Below are 17,064 nucleotides of genomic sequence, written 5' to 3'. Positions count from 1 at the left end.
TCACCATTGTGTTACTGCAGTTAACCCCTATAAGCCTCAGTTTCTTCATTGGTAAAATAGGGAGACTTTAATAATGCCTAACAGATAGAGTTGTTGTGAGGACCAAGTGAAATCATGTAGAGAAAGTATGTTATACAGTGCCTGGCCCAGAGTTAAGTGCTCAGTAAACTGTCGATGGCAGCAGTAGTAATTTCAGCCTTTCATTCTCCAGGTTCTTTACGTATTATTTTTAATTCACTTTAGAGAACTGAAAGTTACCTTATTTTTTAAGTTATTAGCTTAGGTCACCAAAGAAGGCACTGAGCCAAAATTTACTTATGTCTTGTCTTTAGGAAATGTGAGGACCTTCCAGGCTTGTTCTTCATAGTTACATTCCTTTTTCCTTGAAACGGAACAGTTCCTGCTTCCTGCTTTCCATATAAATACTAAATATAAAAATGAGAGGATGTTTCAGAATGATATCATGTTTTAGAAAAGTATAGCAACCAGTTGTAAGTGTTGTTGTTCTGGCATTTTTAAAATGTGTTTTTTTGTGTTTTCTCCACTTTAGATGATGTTGAAATACAAAGATAAGAAGTGGTACCAGTTCTGACAACCAGAAATCCAACTAAGTCCAACTTTAGCCAGAAGGAAAAAGAATTTTCCTATTTTATTTTATTGATTTCACTTTAGGAAAGTTAACATTAAAGAGATGTTCATCACTGGATACTGCTCTTTCCTCGCACAATCATGCACTGTTTGACCTCAGTCATGCAGCTTTAACTGAGGAGTGTTCACACACACTCAACGTGGAGTATATGCTGTGGACCAGCTATGAGTTGACAGTTTGGGAACTAGGATGGTCACATGTTACAAATGAAGAAACAGGGATGTTGAGGGGACATAGCAGGGACTTTTCCTGGGTCAGTCCTGTATAAAACTTTCACATGCCGAAAGATTCTGTGCTGTCATTATCTGCCATCGTTGTTTGACCTCTTTGAGGGAGAGGCAATAAGTCAGAAGTCCTGAAGCGGAAACAGTTATATTTGTGTCACTGACTGACTTATAAATGGCTGTCTTGGACTTTCCCTCCCTTCAACTGACTGGTCATCAGTATCATTAGTGAAAAAGAAACAAACTGTTTATTACCATATCTTTAGACAGATAAGCTGAATGGTGGGCTTTAAATAATAAAAACATACACATAGTTGACTTGTGTATGGGCTACTCTTGGATTCTTGTTATTGTATACTTGTGTTTAGTCCATATTTTGTCAAAAGCAAAACAAGGCGATACATCACTTTTCATTGAAAAGAAAAGTGTAGAGCATGACTGAACTGCTCATCATTCTGGGAGTTTCCATGTAATGGCTATGCAGTGTGGAAAGTGAGAAAAACCTCCATTGTGGTGAGGAGAATACTTCAATGTCCCTTGTCCTTGTTCTCATTAATTCAGCTAAACGTGGATTTGACCAAAATAGTTACTGGTTAAATTTGTAGAAATGTTGAAATTGGCTAAGTTTTTAATTTTGCTTGAATTTTTATAAAATGTTTAACCTAATGTACCTTTGCATTACTTAATTAAAATTGCTTAAAAAAATGTTTCATTATTTCAGTAAAATGTTCAGCTCCCTTTTTAATATGCCCTTTACTTGCTAACAGTTCCAGTACACTCAGGTGATGAGCCAATTAAATCTTAGTGCACATGCTGTCGCATGGAAAAAAATCACAAGCATCCTTTGTCAATAATTATCTATGTAAGAGTCTAGTCTGATGACGTACAAAGTATTTTCTGTAGAAATATACTATAAAACTGTTCATGTCCTTTCAAGGTTTTAAAAAGCCAAAAGGAAAGGAAAATATGTGCATTTTGGTAACTAAATTATTCCTGTATTGGAATATAAAGCAGATGAGACCATCAGTGGACAATAAATGATTGGTCCCTAGAATAGCACACAGACAGAAAAGAGATGACGGGGTAGATCTGAAGTAGGTAAGCTCATTCTGCAGGCTCATCTGAGATTATTACTGATTGTTCTTAAAGCAACAAAGGACGAATAATATAGAAGATTATACGTAGTATTAATGAAATTTAAATATTTTCTTCTATAAAAAATAGTTTAAAACAGTTTTCTTTTGTCATTAAGAGATAATCAGAGCACAAACTGATAGCAAACATGATGGTTGTTTTTCTATTCCATATGATCATTAAAGATATATTGTAGAACACCTTAATTTCACAGTCTGTTATGCATTTTTCCTCTTTCCTCTTTTCATTAATAAAGCTCTTATGTTTACATTTTATAACATGCACTATGGGATATGAAAGTTTACATTAAAATTTACTTTAAATATCATTAGGGAGGGATTAAATATATGTGATGGAGATAACTGATCAAGCCAAAAGAAATATTTTAAAAATAGTCATTCTCAAAAGTTTTTGACTTTGTATAAAGTACCTATGAGTAACATTTCTGTTAGTTAATGTCAGCTATATGATGAACATTTAGCAGTTTACAAATTGTTTAATTTGTATCATATATTATCTAATAAACCCATTGTTCCATGATATGTCACAGGAAGTATTAAGCCGTTTTTTAAAGGTACAGTTTTGTGAATGTCACCAATAAAATCAGTAGTTAACGGATTTGAAGTTGAGAAGCACTAAGTAAAGTAATATACTGGTTGATTCCCCATTCATGTGTAAGGGCATATTAGCTCCAATTATTTAATTTGCTGTGTTATTTCGTGTTAATTGTATATCAACTTAATTTTTATATCAACTGTCATTTTTCCTGTTGTATATAAAATGAACCAATCTTGTAATTATTTTCAAATAGAGAAGTTAGATACATTTACCTGAGATGGGTTTTATAAGAAAATCTTAAATCAATATTTCAAGTTATTTTATTTCATTTTTAAATTAATCTACAAATTATGCACAGCAAACTAGAAACTCACTTAGGATTAGAAAGCTTGAAGTATTTTTGAAAATAGGAAATAAGCTTCTCAGAGTTATACTTGATTCAGTCTGTAGATAAGAGACAGTCTGCAGTAATAAACTAACCCAGGGAATTTATTGTAATTTGAGAGGTAACATCTCTTATTTTTTTTCTAACGCAAAAAGTTGCAGTCACCAGCAAGCCAAGATTTCAGGAAAACAAACCAAAAATTTAAAAAAGTCAAAATAGAAAATATTAGAAAAGTGAAAGATTTTTGTGTGCTTCCTCCATATCTTCAAACATTATTCTTTGTTGCCTGTGTCCTTGACTCTCAAATCATTGAAGTATTCACTGATTAGCAGTTTGTCAGTAGGAAGTGGTTTCCCTATATGTACCACATATCTGGTTCATTTTACTCTTCAAACTAAAATCCATATGTATTTGCTTAGAACGTTATTTGAAACCTTATATTCTGACCACTTCTGTATATTACAACATTTGAAGTTTTCAATTATCTTAATTCCCTTGGTTTGCATTTCAATTGTACAAGGTGTTTCCAAAAATGGTTATGGATATAACTGAGCTATTACTAACTTCTTAATTTGATTTTTTTATGGATGGGAAAAAGTGCTGCTAATTGTCTATGTTATTATGTGTACTGTATTACAATTTAAGTACAGTACTTTAAAGAAAGAAGCATTTTCTTTTGCTTAGAACTTTTTAATTGTAGGTTTCTCTGAAGTTATTTCATGTAGATATGTGTTTTAAACAAGTCTGAAAGTGTTACATACTTTTAGGTTACAGGGGGTGGTGAGAAAACAGCAGAGGAAAGAAAAAACATGTGAAAGATACCATGGACTTCAAAGTTTTACCCTGAGTTCTGTATTCCATATATGTTTTGCTTAAGGCATTTTTTCATGTGACATTAGAAAAGCTATATCCAAAGGTAAATTTTTTGTGGCAAAGATTTATTTTACATTTTAACTTTTGGGATTTTGTTTATTTGTTTTTCCAAAATAAAGAGCACTGAACTTCAAACTTGAATTTTTTCTGCAATTTTTTATGTAATGAAAACTTTTTATTATCATTTAATTCACATTTCTCCGTTCAAATCAAGTGATACGTATGTATAAAACATACCAAAATTGTGAATATGCTGCTAGCTGCACCTTAAATGATCATAGTTTTAAAACCTTCAATAAGGTTTTATATAGTTTTGAAGGAAAAAAAATAGTAAAATCATTTGCTGTTTGTTTCAGCGTTCTAGGTCTTAAATTATTGCAACACTTTCAGATTTGTTTTAAGATCATACAGTAACGTGTTATATTTATACATACTGCTAGAGAATATACTTTTAGTTTTAAAATGGAATTTTTATAAATGTACTCTTTAATTTTAAAAATGGTGAACTTGTTAAGTTTAAGTCAAAGTACTTAAAAAGTATGTATATTATCCATACAAAAAGTTATGTTTTACGCTTATAATAAGAAATATTGGTATCTCATATCGAGATACAATTAATTTTAAAGAATCATACATCATTCAAAAGTCTTCACACATGACAGGAAAGATATCATTACTATGGTTTAAAAGAAACCCTCTATTGAGCATTTTCAAATATTAATTTTATTTTGGGGAAAATGCCCACAACAATAATTACAAGATCTTTCTCAATAGCTGCAGCTTGCTGTTGGATGCCTACCTTAATTATTGTTTTAAAATATATATATATTTAAAATAGTTTTCCAGATATTTTCTTCTACCTTTTTTAAAAATAAATTTCCAAAAATGAAAACAGAGTTTATGTATTTTTGTCAATGACGGTTTTTATTTTGTAGTTTATAGAATTTGTTCCTTATCAGTTTGATACTTGATCAAATATTCCTAGACTTTTTAATCTGTATTTACTTTGAAAAAGAGCACTTCTCTATCTTAAGTGTCCTCCTTTTTTTCTTTTCCCTTTTAGGGTGTTTGTTCTCTTGAACTGAAATTTATGCCCCAAAATTATTTTTTTTTCATTTGAAAATGAATGTGAAGATACTGTTTACAGCTTTTGTTAATTATACTTTTCATCACTCTGATCAATTTCTTGTAAAGTGCTATGGGGATGATTTTTCCTGTGACTCTTAATGATCTTACTGTTACCACAGAAGTTTTAAAGCTTCTGTGGACAGAAAATAGTTGTAACAACCCCGACAAAAATCAAAGGGGAAACTTTCGCTTACCTTTCTCAGCCGAATTAAATGGTTTTAATAACTTCCCAATTATCAGGGTTATAACATTGCTTTCTTCAGTTGCTCACACAGTCTTAAATTATTAGGCACAATTCCTTTACAAATTGAGTACAGTAGTCCAGGGCTACGTGTAATTAAATTGCTCTTTTCATCGCACTCTTTGCATCAGAAAAATCGTGACTGTGTTCTGCCAATATTTTGCAATGAGGCTTATAGTTTAAAATTTTATACTGTATGAGTTGTAAATAAATCAGTATTAATTTATTGTAGGTTGTTTGGCTCAGGCATTTAAAATGGATATAGGCTAATGACAATGGAATCCTATTTATTTGGGAGTTTGGGGGTTTTTTTATACTTTTGCAATGTGTTTTGTGTTGTTTAAATTTTCTTCAACTGAGGACAACGTAAGGAGGTGGAAACAGATTTAACATATCAATAGAGAGCAACGCAAAGAGGGTAAATCATGTTTTAAATTTAAAAAAATTTTTTGTGTAAATAAATGGTACTGTGATACTTTAGGTGTGACCTCTGCTTAACGTGGTAGTTAGAACCAGAAAAACATTTTGCTTTCGAGTTATACTATTGGTTCATTGTAAATGCAACACCAAAACCAATATTAAAAAGAGCAAGATCAAGTTTTTCTAACATTGTCCACTTCAGGGGCAAAGCATTGTTGGTATAGAGCTCAAGCTTGTGTACACCTCAAACTGTACATGCAGGTAGTTTTCAGTTGCTGCACTTTTTTTTTTTTTTTAATCTTGCTCAGTCCAGTAACTATCTCAAAGGTGATTGCTGGAATATGCATTTTAAATATGATTTAAAAACCCATCTCTGTGTACTGTTTCATTTAAAACAAAAAAGCACTATTGCAAACACTAAAAACGTGTTAAACTTTGTAGTTATTTTGCATTCCTGTACTTTACAACTGTCATCACAGCAAAACGTTTAAATTAGGTAAGGAAATATTTTTGTAAATAAATACCGTTAAGCTGGTATTTTAAAATAATGTATTATAAACTAATGTTTCTGGAAAATGTTCATATATATGTATATGAATGTCTCTTTATGCTGAAGGGCTCTGATTGGGCAAAATAAAATATTCTAATCTCTCCTGAAACTAAATAAGCCCTTTTTTCTGGGAAATTTGTTTTAATGTTTTTCTCTGAATTGTGGAATTAATCCAGTAGTTCAACCTCAGCAAATAATAGATAAAATAGATTTCTACATGTGCAAAGGGAAAGTCAAGCTAATCAGGTAATTCAAGTAAAACAAACTGTACTTTTGTTAACAATCTGGACTTTTTGGTGAAAGTTACCTGCCCCTACATTGAGTGGGAAGTACAGTAAAGGGTGAGGGTCCAGACAGTAGGCACCAGCTGTAGATGAAGACATCTTGGCCTTGGGTGTGTACGGAAATCCACAGCATCTTGTTAAAATGCTGATTTGGATTCCAGGTGTCTCAGGTGGGGCCTGATTTTGCGTCTCCGATAGGCTCCCAAGTAATTACAGATGCCACTAGCCTATGGAACATACTTGGAGTAGCAAGGTTGTAGATAATTTCCATAAATGGCCTTTTGCTAGTTGATATTATCAGTATCGGTGTCCAACTACTTGTGCCAAAAATGAACACCACATTAATGGATGTAGAATAATGTAGCTCAAAGAGGACCACACGTCCTTATTTATCATTGTTTCCATTGCATTTCAGAATAAAGACTATGGTAATTCTCATTAAATTGAAGCTTTATTTGATTTTGAAATCTGTATCATCCTAACTGCCCACAAGGTGGCAGTCATGTGTCACCTTATTGTCAGCGTTTAACAAGAGGCGGTTACAGTATGGTGTAACAAGGGAAAACTGCAGACTTTGCAAAGGTTAATTTTTATGTTGATACTTTTCATCCAGAAAATCATTAAAGTCTTAGATACGGAACTGACAAAATATCTAAGTTATTTGTTGTAAAGTGATGTAGATCTTTTGGTAGTGATCTGCTATATTATCAAAAATAGTATTTTTCCAGAAAATATAGGCATAAAGTGATAAAGTTTTAAAAAGTAGAGAGGCTGTCTTCATGTATCTCTGTTCATGGCTTTTTAAAGAACCTTAATTTAGGGTGTGTCCTGTTTAAATGGTACAGTGCTGTCCACTGTTTTAGACAGAAATATATTTGTCATTGTAACTCTTCATAGGTGTTTATAAGACGATTCTGATCTTCTTCCATTACTTTAAAAGGTAATGTGATTGCTCTGTCATAAAACTTTTTTTAGTTTTTGTACAAATGTGATCTTTTAAAGAAGAAAAGATTTCTCAAAGTCATTTTACTTTTTCAAATTTTAATTTACATCAATACTCTAGTATGTATTCACTCAAAACTTATGGAAATATTCTGACCTTTAGTTTTGGTTACATTATCCAATTGTACACTATTTTAAAAAACAAAACCCCATAGTTTTTCATAACTGCTTCTAAAAACAACATAACATTAAGCTACACATTTAATTAATAAAAACAGTGTCAGGTAATACAGAATATGTTGTTACTAGCAAAGTCTAGAAGTCTGAGAGCTTCATTTAAATATCAAACTCAAGTCCTTAATTTACTTATCTGTTGCAAATTTCTGTCATCCATGGAAGACCTAAGGTACAGCTCTCAACAGGTACCCTGACGCAAGGTTAACCGACAGTGTTACTATTTCACAGTGTGTGTGTGTGTGTGTGTGTGTGTGTATGTGTGTGTCTGCTCCCAAGCAGAAGACCCCTTTGCGCATCTCTCCCTAATTGAGTTTTATCTCCGAATGTTTCTCTCACCCTCCCTCCCTCTCTGTTTCTCTTTCTTTCTTCCCTCTCCCTATCCCCAATGCCTCTCACTCCAAATCTCTTTACTCTTTAGTAATGTTTATTTTAACCCAGCACAGTTCTTTGCCAATTTTGGGCAGAAATACTATAATTTCTTAATGTTTCTCAGGGTCTCCCCCTAAATATTGGGTGAATTTGTAAATAATTTTTAAAAGCAATAATGTCATCCCAACTCATTGTGACCTCCAGACCTGCAAAATCTCAGCAGATAAAGTAAAAACAGTTTAGCACACAGAAGACCTGTGCTGAGGCAGAGATTTTTAAAACGTAAACGCTGGAATGGTGTGAGGTGACAGAACGTGCAGGCAGCGCTCAGTGCTGGCCCACCCGCTTCCCTAGGGTGGTTAACCAGATGATGACTTTGCTTTCGAGATCAAAGATTCCAAGAAACCATTAGCATCACATGGGTGTAAAAGCCAGAAAACTACATTTCAGAAAATGTAACCTCCCTGTCCCTTTAACAGTAATGTGACTACAGGTACCATTAGTCTAAGCAGTGGTTCTCAAACTTGAGAATCAGAATCTCCTGGAAACCTTGGTAAAACGCAGATTGCTGGGCCACACCCCCAGAGTTTCATATTCAGTAAGTCTGGAGTAATAAGAATTCGTATTTTCAACAAGTTCCCGGGTGATGCTGATCCTACTGATCTGCAGACCACACTTTGAGAACCCTGATCTAGAGCAGTGCCCTAGAGCCAGTTTCCCATTTATATCACAGATATTTTGGATGTTTCCTTTACTATCCTTTAATGAAATTCATAGATAATATATTTTCTTATATATGTAATTTTTAAAAATTGACCTAATAACCTAATACACTAAACATATGAAATGTGATTTATAATTTTAAAACTTTTTTAGTATGTAAATCTTAAGGTTATACACTAGAAGAACTACAAAAAAAAAAAGGCCCCACGAATTTCCAAAACACTCCCCAGTAGGGTGGTCCCTTTTTCTGGCCTCCCTCCCCTTCTAGAACTCACTCCCACCCTCTACCATGGGAACCACTGGCCTAGAGAATTCCTGAGGGGCTGTCAAAAATATGTTCCTAAAAGCTCTGCCATGGTGTAGATAAGAAAGTAGAGAAGTCTAGGCTACCTAAATGCTGGTTTGGATTTTTAGTGTATTTGCACTAATTCCTCTTATAAGTTCACTTTCTCTTTTACATTTAATCCATGCTTTTGAACTAGTTGGAGTGGAGGAGTGAGCCCGGACTTACCTTTGTAAATTTGTGCCCAATGCTCACAAATCTTAATGTTTGGTGTGGTGCTTCTAACAAAAACTCCTCATGATAAGACAGAGCAGTGAATCCATTTATAAGATTTCATTACATAACTTTTCTAATGGTTAGTCTGTTGGAAACTTTATTTACTCCTCCTGATATCACCAAAACTCAATGAGTGATTATTGGTTAAATGTTAGGCAAGTGGATTTGCCTCTCATTTCATTCCGAGTTTAGCAAAAGTGGGCATTATATGTAGCTCCTTTCAAATGCCTAGCATGTTGGCCTGCGTATGAAGGCCAGTTTTCCATCCCTAAGTTTGGTACTAGTTATGCCAGTGAACTTTCCAAGTTACTCAGCCTCTATTTGCCTGTTTCCTCATGTATAAAACTAGGCTCTAAATATTGGCCTTACCTACTTCACAGAGTACTTGTTGGGATATAATAAACCTCTGAAAATGGTTAGAAAACAAAATTACTACACAAACACAAGGCTTTATGACCTTAAAAATAGTAGTCCCTTAGAAGCTCTGTGAATCAGAAATATATGTGAACAGGAAAGAACAAGTAGCAAATCTAGTACCAGGATCAGCAAACCAGGTAATATTAAAACTGCTATAATCAGGATAAAAACAAATTGATACATGGTCTTTAATAAAGTAATTAATGGAGAATCAATGAATTAAAACATGTTTGAATTTAATAAGCATCTTTAGTTCAACTGAATTTCATCTTTGTGGTGTGGGACCCCAGGGAGCCAATCCAGGATGCATTTATCACCAACTATCATCAAGATATAAGATCTGATTAAAATTAATATGTAGTTGCCTTTCACAATAGAACAACCAGAATCCCAGTGCCTGGCAATTTTTTGGTAATAATTATGTTCAAATTTATAAACGTAATTTTTTTTCTCCCTGGTGTAGAGAATAAATACATTGAGGGGGTTTAGTCATAGCAGAGTTAACATATTTTCACAGAGCATTTATAAAATACCTCTATAAATAAAAATAAAAATTGTCTGAAATTAGGATGTTGCTTTCCTGTCCTTTTACAGAGCAGATTACCTTTCAAAGACTTAGTTTCCATTTAGCTGGTAAGAGAGAGACTGGATCAGGCCAAGGTCCAAGTCCTTGTTTGCTGTTTACCAACAATGTGACCACACCTTACTTAACCTCTTTTAAACACTTACTTCCCTCAGATATTAAATAAGAATGAAAGCAGTACCAGTTTATAAGATTGTCATAATATAATGTAACAGCAGAGGGACCTCGCTGTTAGGGCACCCTCTGCTCTGCAGCCTTAGAGACATAGTGTACAGATGAGCAGGGGCTCTGGAGGGAGAAACTGAAGGTGTCCAAAAGAAAGATGCTACGTAAATCTGAAGAAAAAATTAAAGAAAATGTCTACATTGTTGTAAAATGTGCTATACTAACGCTCAGTGCATTTCCAAAAGAGCTGAGTTTAAACTGAGTCCTCATTCTGGATATTTCATACATATTGTGCAGCTTACATTCATTAAAATAAGTGAGTATGTATTTACTCACGTTTTCGTTCAACAAATACTTGAGCATATAATATATACCAAGCAACACATTCAACCATCGACGTATGAAGATGGTTAATTAGACAGAGCTCCTGATCTCAAAGACAAAGACTTGGAAGTAGCTGGTAAAATGCTCCAGCAAATATCATGAACACTCTCTGAATGAGGAGAAAGTTTGAAAAAATTCAACAAAAAATACGAGATATAAAGAACCAAAACTGACAAAGGACTAAAAAGTATAATACAAAAAAAACCTCATTGAATGGAATGAACTGAAGAATTGTAATAACAAAGGAAAAAATCAGGGAAGTTGAACATAGGTCAAGAGAAATAATCCACTGAGAACAATAGAGAGAAAGAGATTGAAAGGAAAGATCAGAGCCTTGGTGACCAGAGATCACAGTCAGCGTAATCAGTGCTTTGATAACAGTAAGGCCAAACTCTGAGGAGAGGTACCGACTTGGTCTTAGAAGGGAAGGTAGTGCTTCCCCAAAGGGAGAGGGGAATGAAGAGAATCCAAAGGATGAACAGAACTGGGCTAAGCAAAAACTGATGTGTCATAACGTCATTCCAAACATTTAGGGTCAATTTGGGAAATGCAAGCAGTTCTGAGTGACCAGGATATATGGAAGGAGGGAAATGCCAAAAGTTGAGCCTGTGGAGGACAGATGGTGAATTTGGACTTAGCCTGAGAGGAATGTGAAGACACTGGGGAGTTTTAAGCTGGAAAGTAAAGAGAGTAGGTAAGTGGGTTAGAAAGATGGCCACAGCCCCAGGCCCAGACACAGTCATTCACTGGATTCAATACGGGAGGAAGTAAACTCCATGCTGGCTTCAGTATGAAAGTTCAGCCTGTTTAGGAACAAAAATGCTCTGTGGCTTTCACTGAGTGGGTAGAAAAGTAGAAAGAGAGTGCCTCCCCCTCTAACAACTAGAAGAAGCCAGGTAAGCTACTGGCCAAAATCATGACTTGTCTTCAACCCATCAGAGACCTAAATCACAAGGTCGCCACATGACAACAGAGCAAGTCTCCATCATCACCAGGATTCCCTTCCCCCCGGCCCCGGCCCACCTTGGCAGTCCCTTCCCCTGTATCCCCAAAACTCACAATCCTTAGCAGACGTCCCTGCTCTCCAAAGGGTACATGTCCTCCACATTGTTGCCCTCACTGTGCCCTCATGACTCTTCTCACTGTCACCCTCCAAGTAGAAGCTACACTTCCCCCCTCATATTCCAAGTCCCTAAGGGCCCAAAAGTGGGGCAGCGATCGGGCTTGCTCTCCTTACTTCCTTGAAAATAAGAAACAATTAGACGAGAACTCCCTCCTTGTCCTACCACAAAATGTACCAGCCTTCTTGCAACTCACTCATACCGAGTCCCTTCTGTCCCAATAGGAGCATTCAGACTCTAATGGGACCGCCCTCCCCACTTGTACACCGGATTCTATCTCTTCCACCTGCTCAAGGATTTGCCTCCAATTTTCCCCTCTCTTCTGCATCAATTTCTCTCTCTCTTCTGAATCATGATCATCAGCACATAAACATACTCCAGTATCTCCCATATTTAAAGCAGACACTCCCTTGACCCCCAAGTCACGCCTCTCCAGTTACATCACCATTTCACAGCAAAGTGATCAAAGTTATCTGAAATCACAGCTTTCAAAGTTCATTTCCTTTTAACTCTCCCCAGTCAAGCTTCTCTCAGTTTCATTCTCCTAAACCTGCTCTTGTCAGGTTCAGCTGTGACTTCCATGTCATCAAACCTCACGGGGATTCTGCTCTAAGCAGCATTTGATGTACTTTCTTCTCTTGGATTCTAAAGCACTGGCCTCTCCTCGTTGTCTTTCTTCTACAGGGAATGCTTTCCTGCCTTTTCCTTTGTAAGTTTCTTCTTCTCTACTAAACGGTAGGATGCCTTCTCCGTTCCGTTTGGTCTCCTGGCTTTGAATATCATGACTCTGAAATTTATATCTTCAGCCAAGATCTTTCCATGAACATTACAAAATTAACATATTCAGAACAGAACTTTTATGTTTTGGAACTAGACAGAAGTGGTTGCACAGCCTTGTGGATGTACTAAATGTCACTAAATTGTTGACTTTAAAATAGTTACTTTTATGTTATGTAAATTTGACCTCAAAAAAAAAAAAAACTAAAAACTCAGAACTTTTGATTTTCTTCTGCACCAAAATTTAGTCCTCCCCTAGTATTCCCCATCTCAATAAACAGCACAGTTACCTTCCTCAATTTCCCACTTTCCCTTACATCCAAATCACGAGCAAGTGCCGTCACACCTACCTCCAAAGTTTCTCTCCAGCCTGTCTATGTCTGTCCATCTCCACTGTGGCCACCTTCACCCAAGCCTCTACCATCCATCCCTACAACTCTGATTGGCCTCCCTGCCTCTCTACAGTTTGTGCTCCACACAGCAATCAACGTGATATTTTTTAAATGTAAATCAAACTATATTACTCCCTGTTTCAAGCATCTAATGGATTCCCATAATACTTAAAATAAAAGCCAAACTCCTTACTAAGGCTTATAAGACTCTCCATGGTCTGACCCCCTGCTACTACTTCTCTGCTCTGAACTCTAACCACTTTGTTCTTCACTTACTATGCTTGAGTCACTTTGGTCTTCTTTCTTTTCCTTGAAAATGCCAAGTTTATTACTACTTCATTTGTTAATCTGTTCATCTTTGCTTCATTTGTTAACTTGTTTGTCTTTTTTCCTCCTCTTAGACGGTAAATAAGTGTCTTAGTCCGTTCATGCTGTTATAACAAAATATCACAGACAGGGTGGCTTAGCAACAACAGAAATTTATTTCTCACCATTCCGGAGGCTGGGAAGTCCAAGATCAAGCTGCCAGCACGGTCACATTCTCATAAAGACCCTCTTCTGGGTTGCAGATTGCCTACTTCTCACTGTGTCCTCACCTGACAGATGCAGCTAGAGAGCATTGTGGGGTCTCTTTCATAAAAACACTAATCCCATCATGGGGCTCCACCCTCACGACTAATCACCTCCCAAAGGCCCCACCTCCAAACATCATCACCTTGAGCATTAGGATTTCGGCATATGAATTTGGGGGAACACAGACATTCAAACCATAGCAGTAAACTCTAGAAGCAGGGAACTTATTGGTCTTGTTTAGCCCCATATTGCGAGTAACTAAAAAGTCCCACATAGTAGGTGCTAAATAAATGTGTTAAATAAATGAAAAAAGGTTTTCTCCTCTAGCTTTGTTCTTCACAATATCTTTACAGTCTCACAGCACTATAAGATAACAAAGCTCTACGCCCTATTTCAGACTAAAAACATAATTTCCAAAGCGATTTGAATTAAATACAAAATAATAAACAGAGAAACAGAAAGAAGTATATTGAAAGAAAATTTTAAACATGTGTACAATTGTGGGGTGATTGATATTTTCCAAAGCAACAAAGGAAATCAAGGCCATTAAAGAATAGACAGACGTATTTATCTCTACACACACACAAAATTATTATACAGCAAAAGACGAAACAAAGTCAAATTTTTTAAAATGTATAGAAAGAATAATTTTCAATACATATGACAAGATTAAAAGTGATGTTTCTATTATCCCAGAGGCTCCTATTAATTAAGAAAATGATGAACAACCCCAAACAAGCAGATATATGAATAGGCATCTCATAGAAGAGGTGAATCAGGTGGCCAATAACCATGTAAGAAATGCTCATCTTCACCTATACTCATGAAAATATAAAAGAAGCAATGAGTTGCCAGTTTTTACCTGTCAAATTGACACAACTTTTTTTGTTTTTGTTTTTGTTTTTGCGGTACGCGGGCCTCTCACTGTTGTGGCCTCTCCCGTTGCGGAGCACAGGCTCCAGATGCGCAGGCTCAGAGGCCATGGCTCACGGGCCCAGCCGCTCCACGGCATGTGGGATCTTCCCGGACCGGGGCACGAACCTGTGTCCCCTGCATTGGCAGGCGGACTCTCAACCACTGCGCCACCAGGGAAGCCCTGACACAACTTTTAAAGAACAGCTAGATCCAGGCCAGGAAAGATTCAGGAGCAAGTAGTCAGTTCATTGCCTGTGAGATTTGTGGCTGATTTGTACCTTCTCTCCTTGTGTCTGGGCTGGCCTTCAGTGACTTGCTTGACAAATAGAATACAGAAGAAGTGACTGAAAGGAATTGCAAATGCTGGGTTATAAAAAGACCTGCAGCTTCCACTTGAACCCTGAGGCTGCCATGTTAGCAAGACCTCTATTTTGGAGATGACGTGAAGAGGCCCTGAGAATACGTGGAGAGAGAGAGATGTCTGGCCAGCCCCCAGCTGTGTAGCCCCAGCTATGCAAGTCATCCCAGCTGTGGGTCCAGACACATGAGGAGCAAAAACCAAATCAACCCCTCTGGATGACACTCAATTTGCAGACTCATGAGTAAAGTAATTGATTGGTGGTGTTCTTAGCCACTAGGATTTGAAGTGGTTTGTGATACAGCAATGGACAACCAAAACAGGAATGAATTGCTACTACCATTCAGTAAAGTAACCTGGTAACACAACTAAAATAAAAATATAATCCCCTTCAAACCAGAAATACCACTCCTTGTTCATATATTGTGTGTACTTGCTAGATTCCAAGCGTCTTATGAAAGATGCAGTGGAAAGAGAAAAGGAGTGAGAATCAGAAACAAAATGGTTTTTTTCTCAATCACCGTAGCCGGGCACTTATGGCCATCCCAGATCGCCACTCGTGGACTTAATTTTTTCAGCTGTCCAATAAGCTGATGACAAGGTCTGATGACCTTTTCTAGTGTTTCATTTCTAACATTTAAAGAAAAAAAATCCAATAGTCAAATTTATAAATTTAGAAAATTTTTATAAATTTGTATTTCTTTGGGGGATGAGAAGAATTCTTAAATTCTTTACCCAGCCTCCTAAAGCTAAATATTATCTTAACTGAATGTACTTCAGGTACATTTAGGCACCAAAACCATTTCTTTAGTACTCAATGATAATGAAAAGGATTTCACAAGGTCCAGATAACGAATGAAGACAAATGTTTCTATAATCCTCTTTCCATAAAAGTACACAAACTTGGGCTTCCCTGGTGGCGCAGTAGTTGAGAGTCCGCCTGCCGATGCAGGGGACACGGGTTCGTGCCTCGGTCCGGGAAGATCCCACATGCCGCGGAGCGGCTGGGCCCGTGAGCCATGGCCGCTGAGCCTGCGCGTCAAGAGCCTGTGCTCCGCAACGGGAGAGGCCACAACAGTGAGAGGCCCGCGTACAGGAAAAAAAAAAAAAAAAAGTACACAATCTTCATTTATCTTCAGGGATGACATCTGTTCCTTTAAAAATATTTCCTTTATTAGTTGCACTTCAGTGTCTGTGCCTCTTCCCGATTCTTACATCTATTATAGACTGTCGAGCCCTCAAATCTCTCAGCTGAGACTCAGATCTGCTGACTCCCTGCAGGCCTCCTGCTGACCGATGGGCTTCTTTCTCATGGAGCTGCCAAAAGAGCAAAATGCACAAATTGTACTTTGCCCCTATTATGACTCTGGTCCAATAGAATTCTTGTCAACTACCGTATTTCACTTCTGCTTCTGCTCACTGAAATGCATGATTTATTTTATAATTAATAGGGTGTTTCTAAATGAATATAAAGTATAATTGATTCAAGCTAACTTTTGAGTTTTTTTGTCTTGTTTTTAACTCATGCAACATCTTTCTTGACACAGGTTTCTAGGTATCATTCATCTGCCAAAAAGAGCCAATGACTCAGACTAGATACCTCTGAGATGGTTAGTTTTATGTGTTAACTTGACTGGGCCGTAGGATGCCCAGATATTTGGTCAAACATTATGCTGGATGTATCAGTGAGGGGGATTCTACATGAGATTAACACTTCAGTTGGCAGACTCAATAAAGCAGATTGCCTGTCCCTAAGTGTGTGGGATCTTCCAGCCCACTGACAGCCAGAATAAAGCCAAAAGACTGAGGCTAAGCGGGAATTTCAGACCCTGACTCTTGGAGCCGGGCGTGTTTGCAGCTGAGGGTGAGTGCAGCTTAGGCTCACACTGGGACTAAAACCACACATTTAGTATTGAATAGGGACTACTTTTAAGGAAAGGAAAATTCCTTGGAGTCCAGGATTATCCCTTAGAGTGTAAACTTTTGCTTACTTACATTTGGCCCCAATGCCTAGAATTGTGTTAAAATACACAGTCATCTCCTAACACATCCCTAAGCCACCCCCCTCCCCCCTTAACCTCCCCAGCACCTTCCTTGACTGTC

The 17,064-nt window shown here is 36.7% G+C and overlaps 1 protein-coding gene across 5 annotated transcripts in view; it reads left to right on the top strand.

The window, feature by feature from the left end:
- The window catches only part of STXBP5 (syntaxin binding protein 5), a 168,876-nt gene extending 161,618 nt beyond the window's left edge, over positions 1–7,258 (top strand). For all 5 annotated transcript variants that reach the window (XM_060029828.1, XM_060029827.1, XM_060029825.1 and 2 more), the window contains one exon: positions 551–7,258. In XM_060029828.1, coding sequence (XP_059885811.1) covers positions 551–592 — 42 coding nt within the window. In that variant the 3' untranslated portion in view covers positions 593–7,258. The remainder of the gene's footprint in view (positions 1–550) is intronic.
- Positions 7,259–17,064: the final 9,806 nt, after the last annotated feature.

The sequence above is a fragment of the Delphinus delphis genome, chromosome 14 (assembly GCF_949987515.2).
Source record: "Delphinus delphis chromosome 14, mDelDel1.2, whole genome shotgun sequence".
NCBI lineage: Eukaryota > Metazoa > Chordata > Mammalia > Artiodactyla > Delphinidae > Delphinus > Delphinus delphis.
The sequence above is the reverse complement of the archived record's forward strand: the minus strand, read 5'-3'. Positions and strand labels throughout refer to the sequence as shown.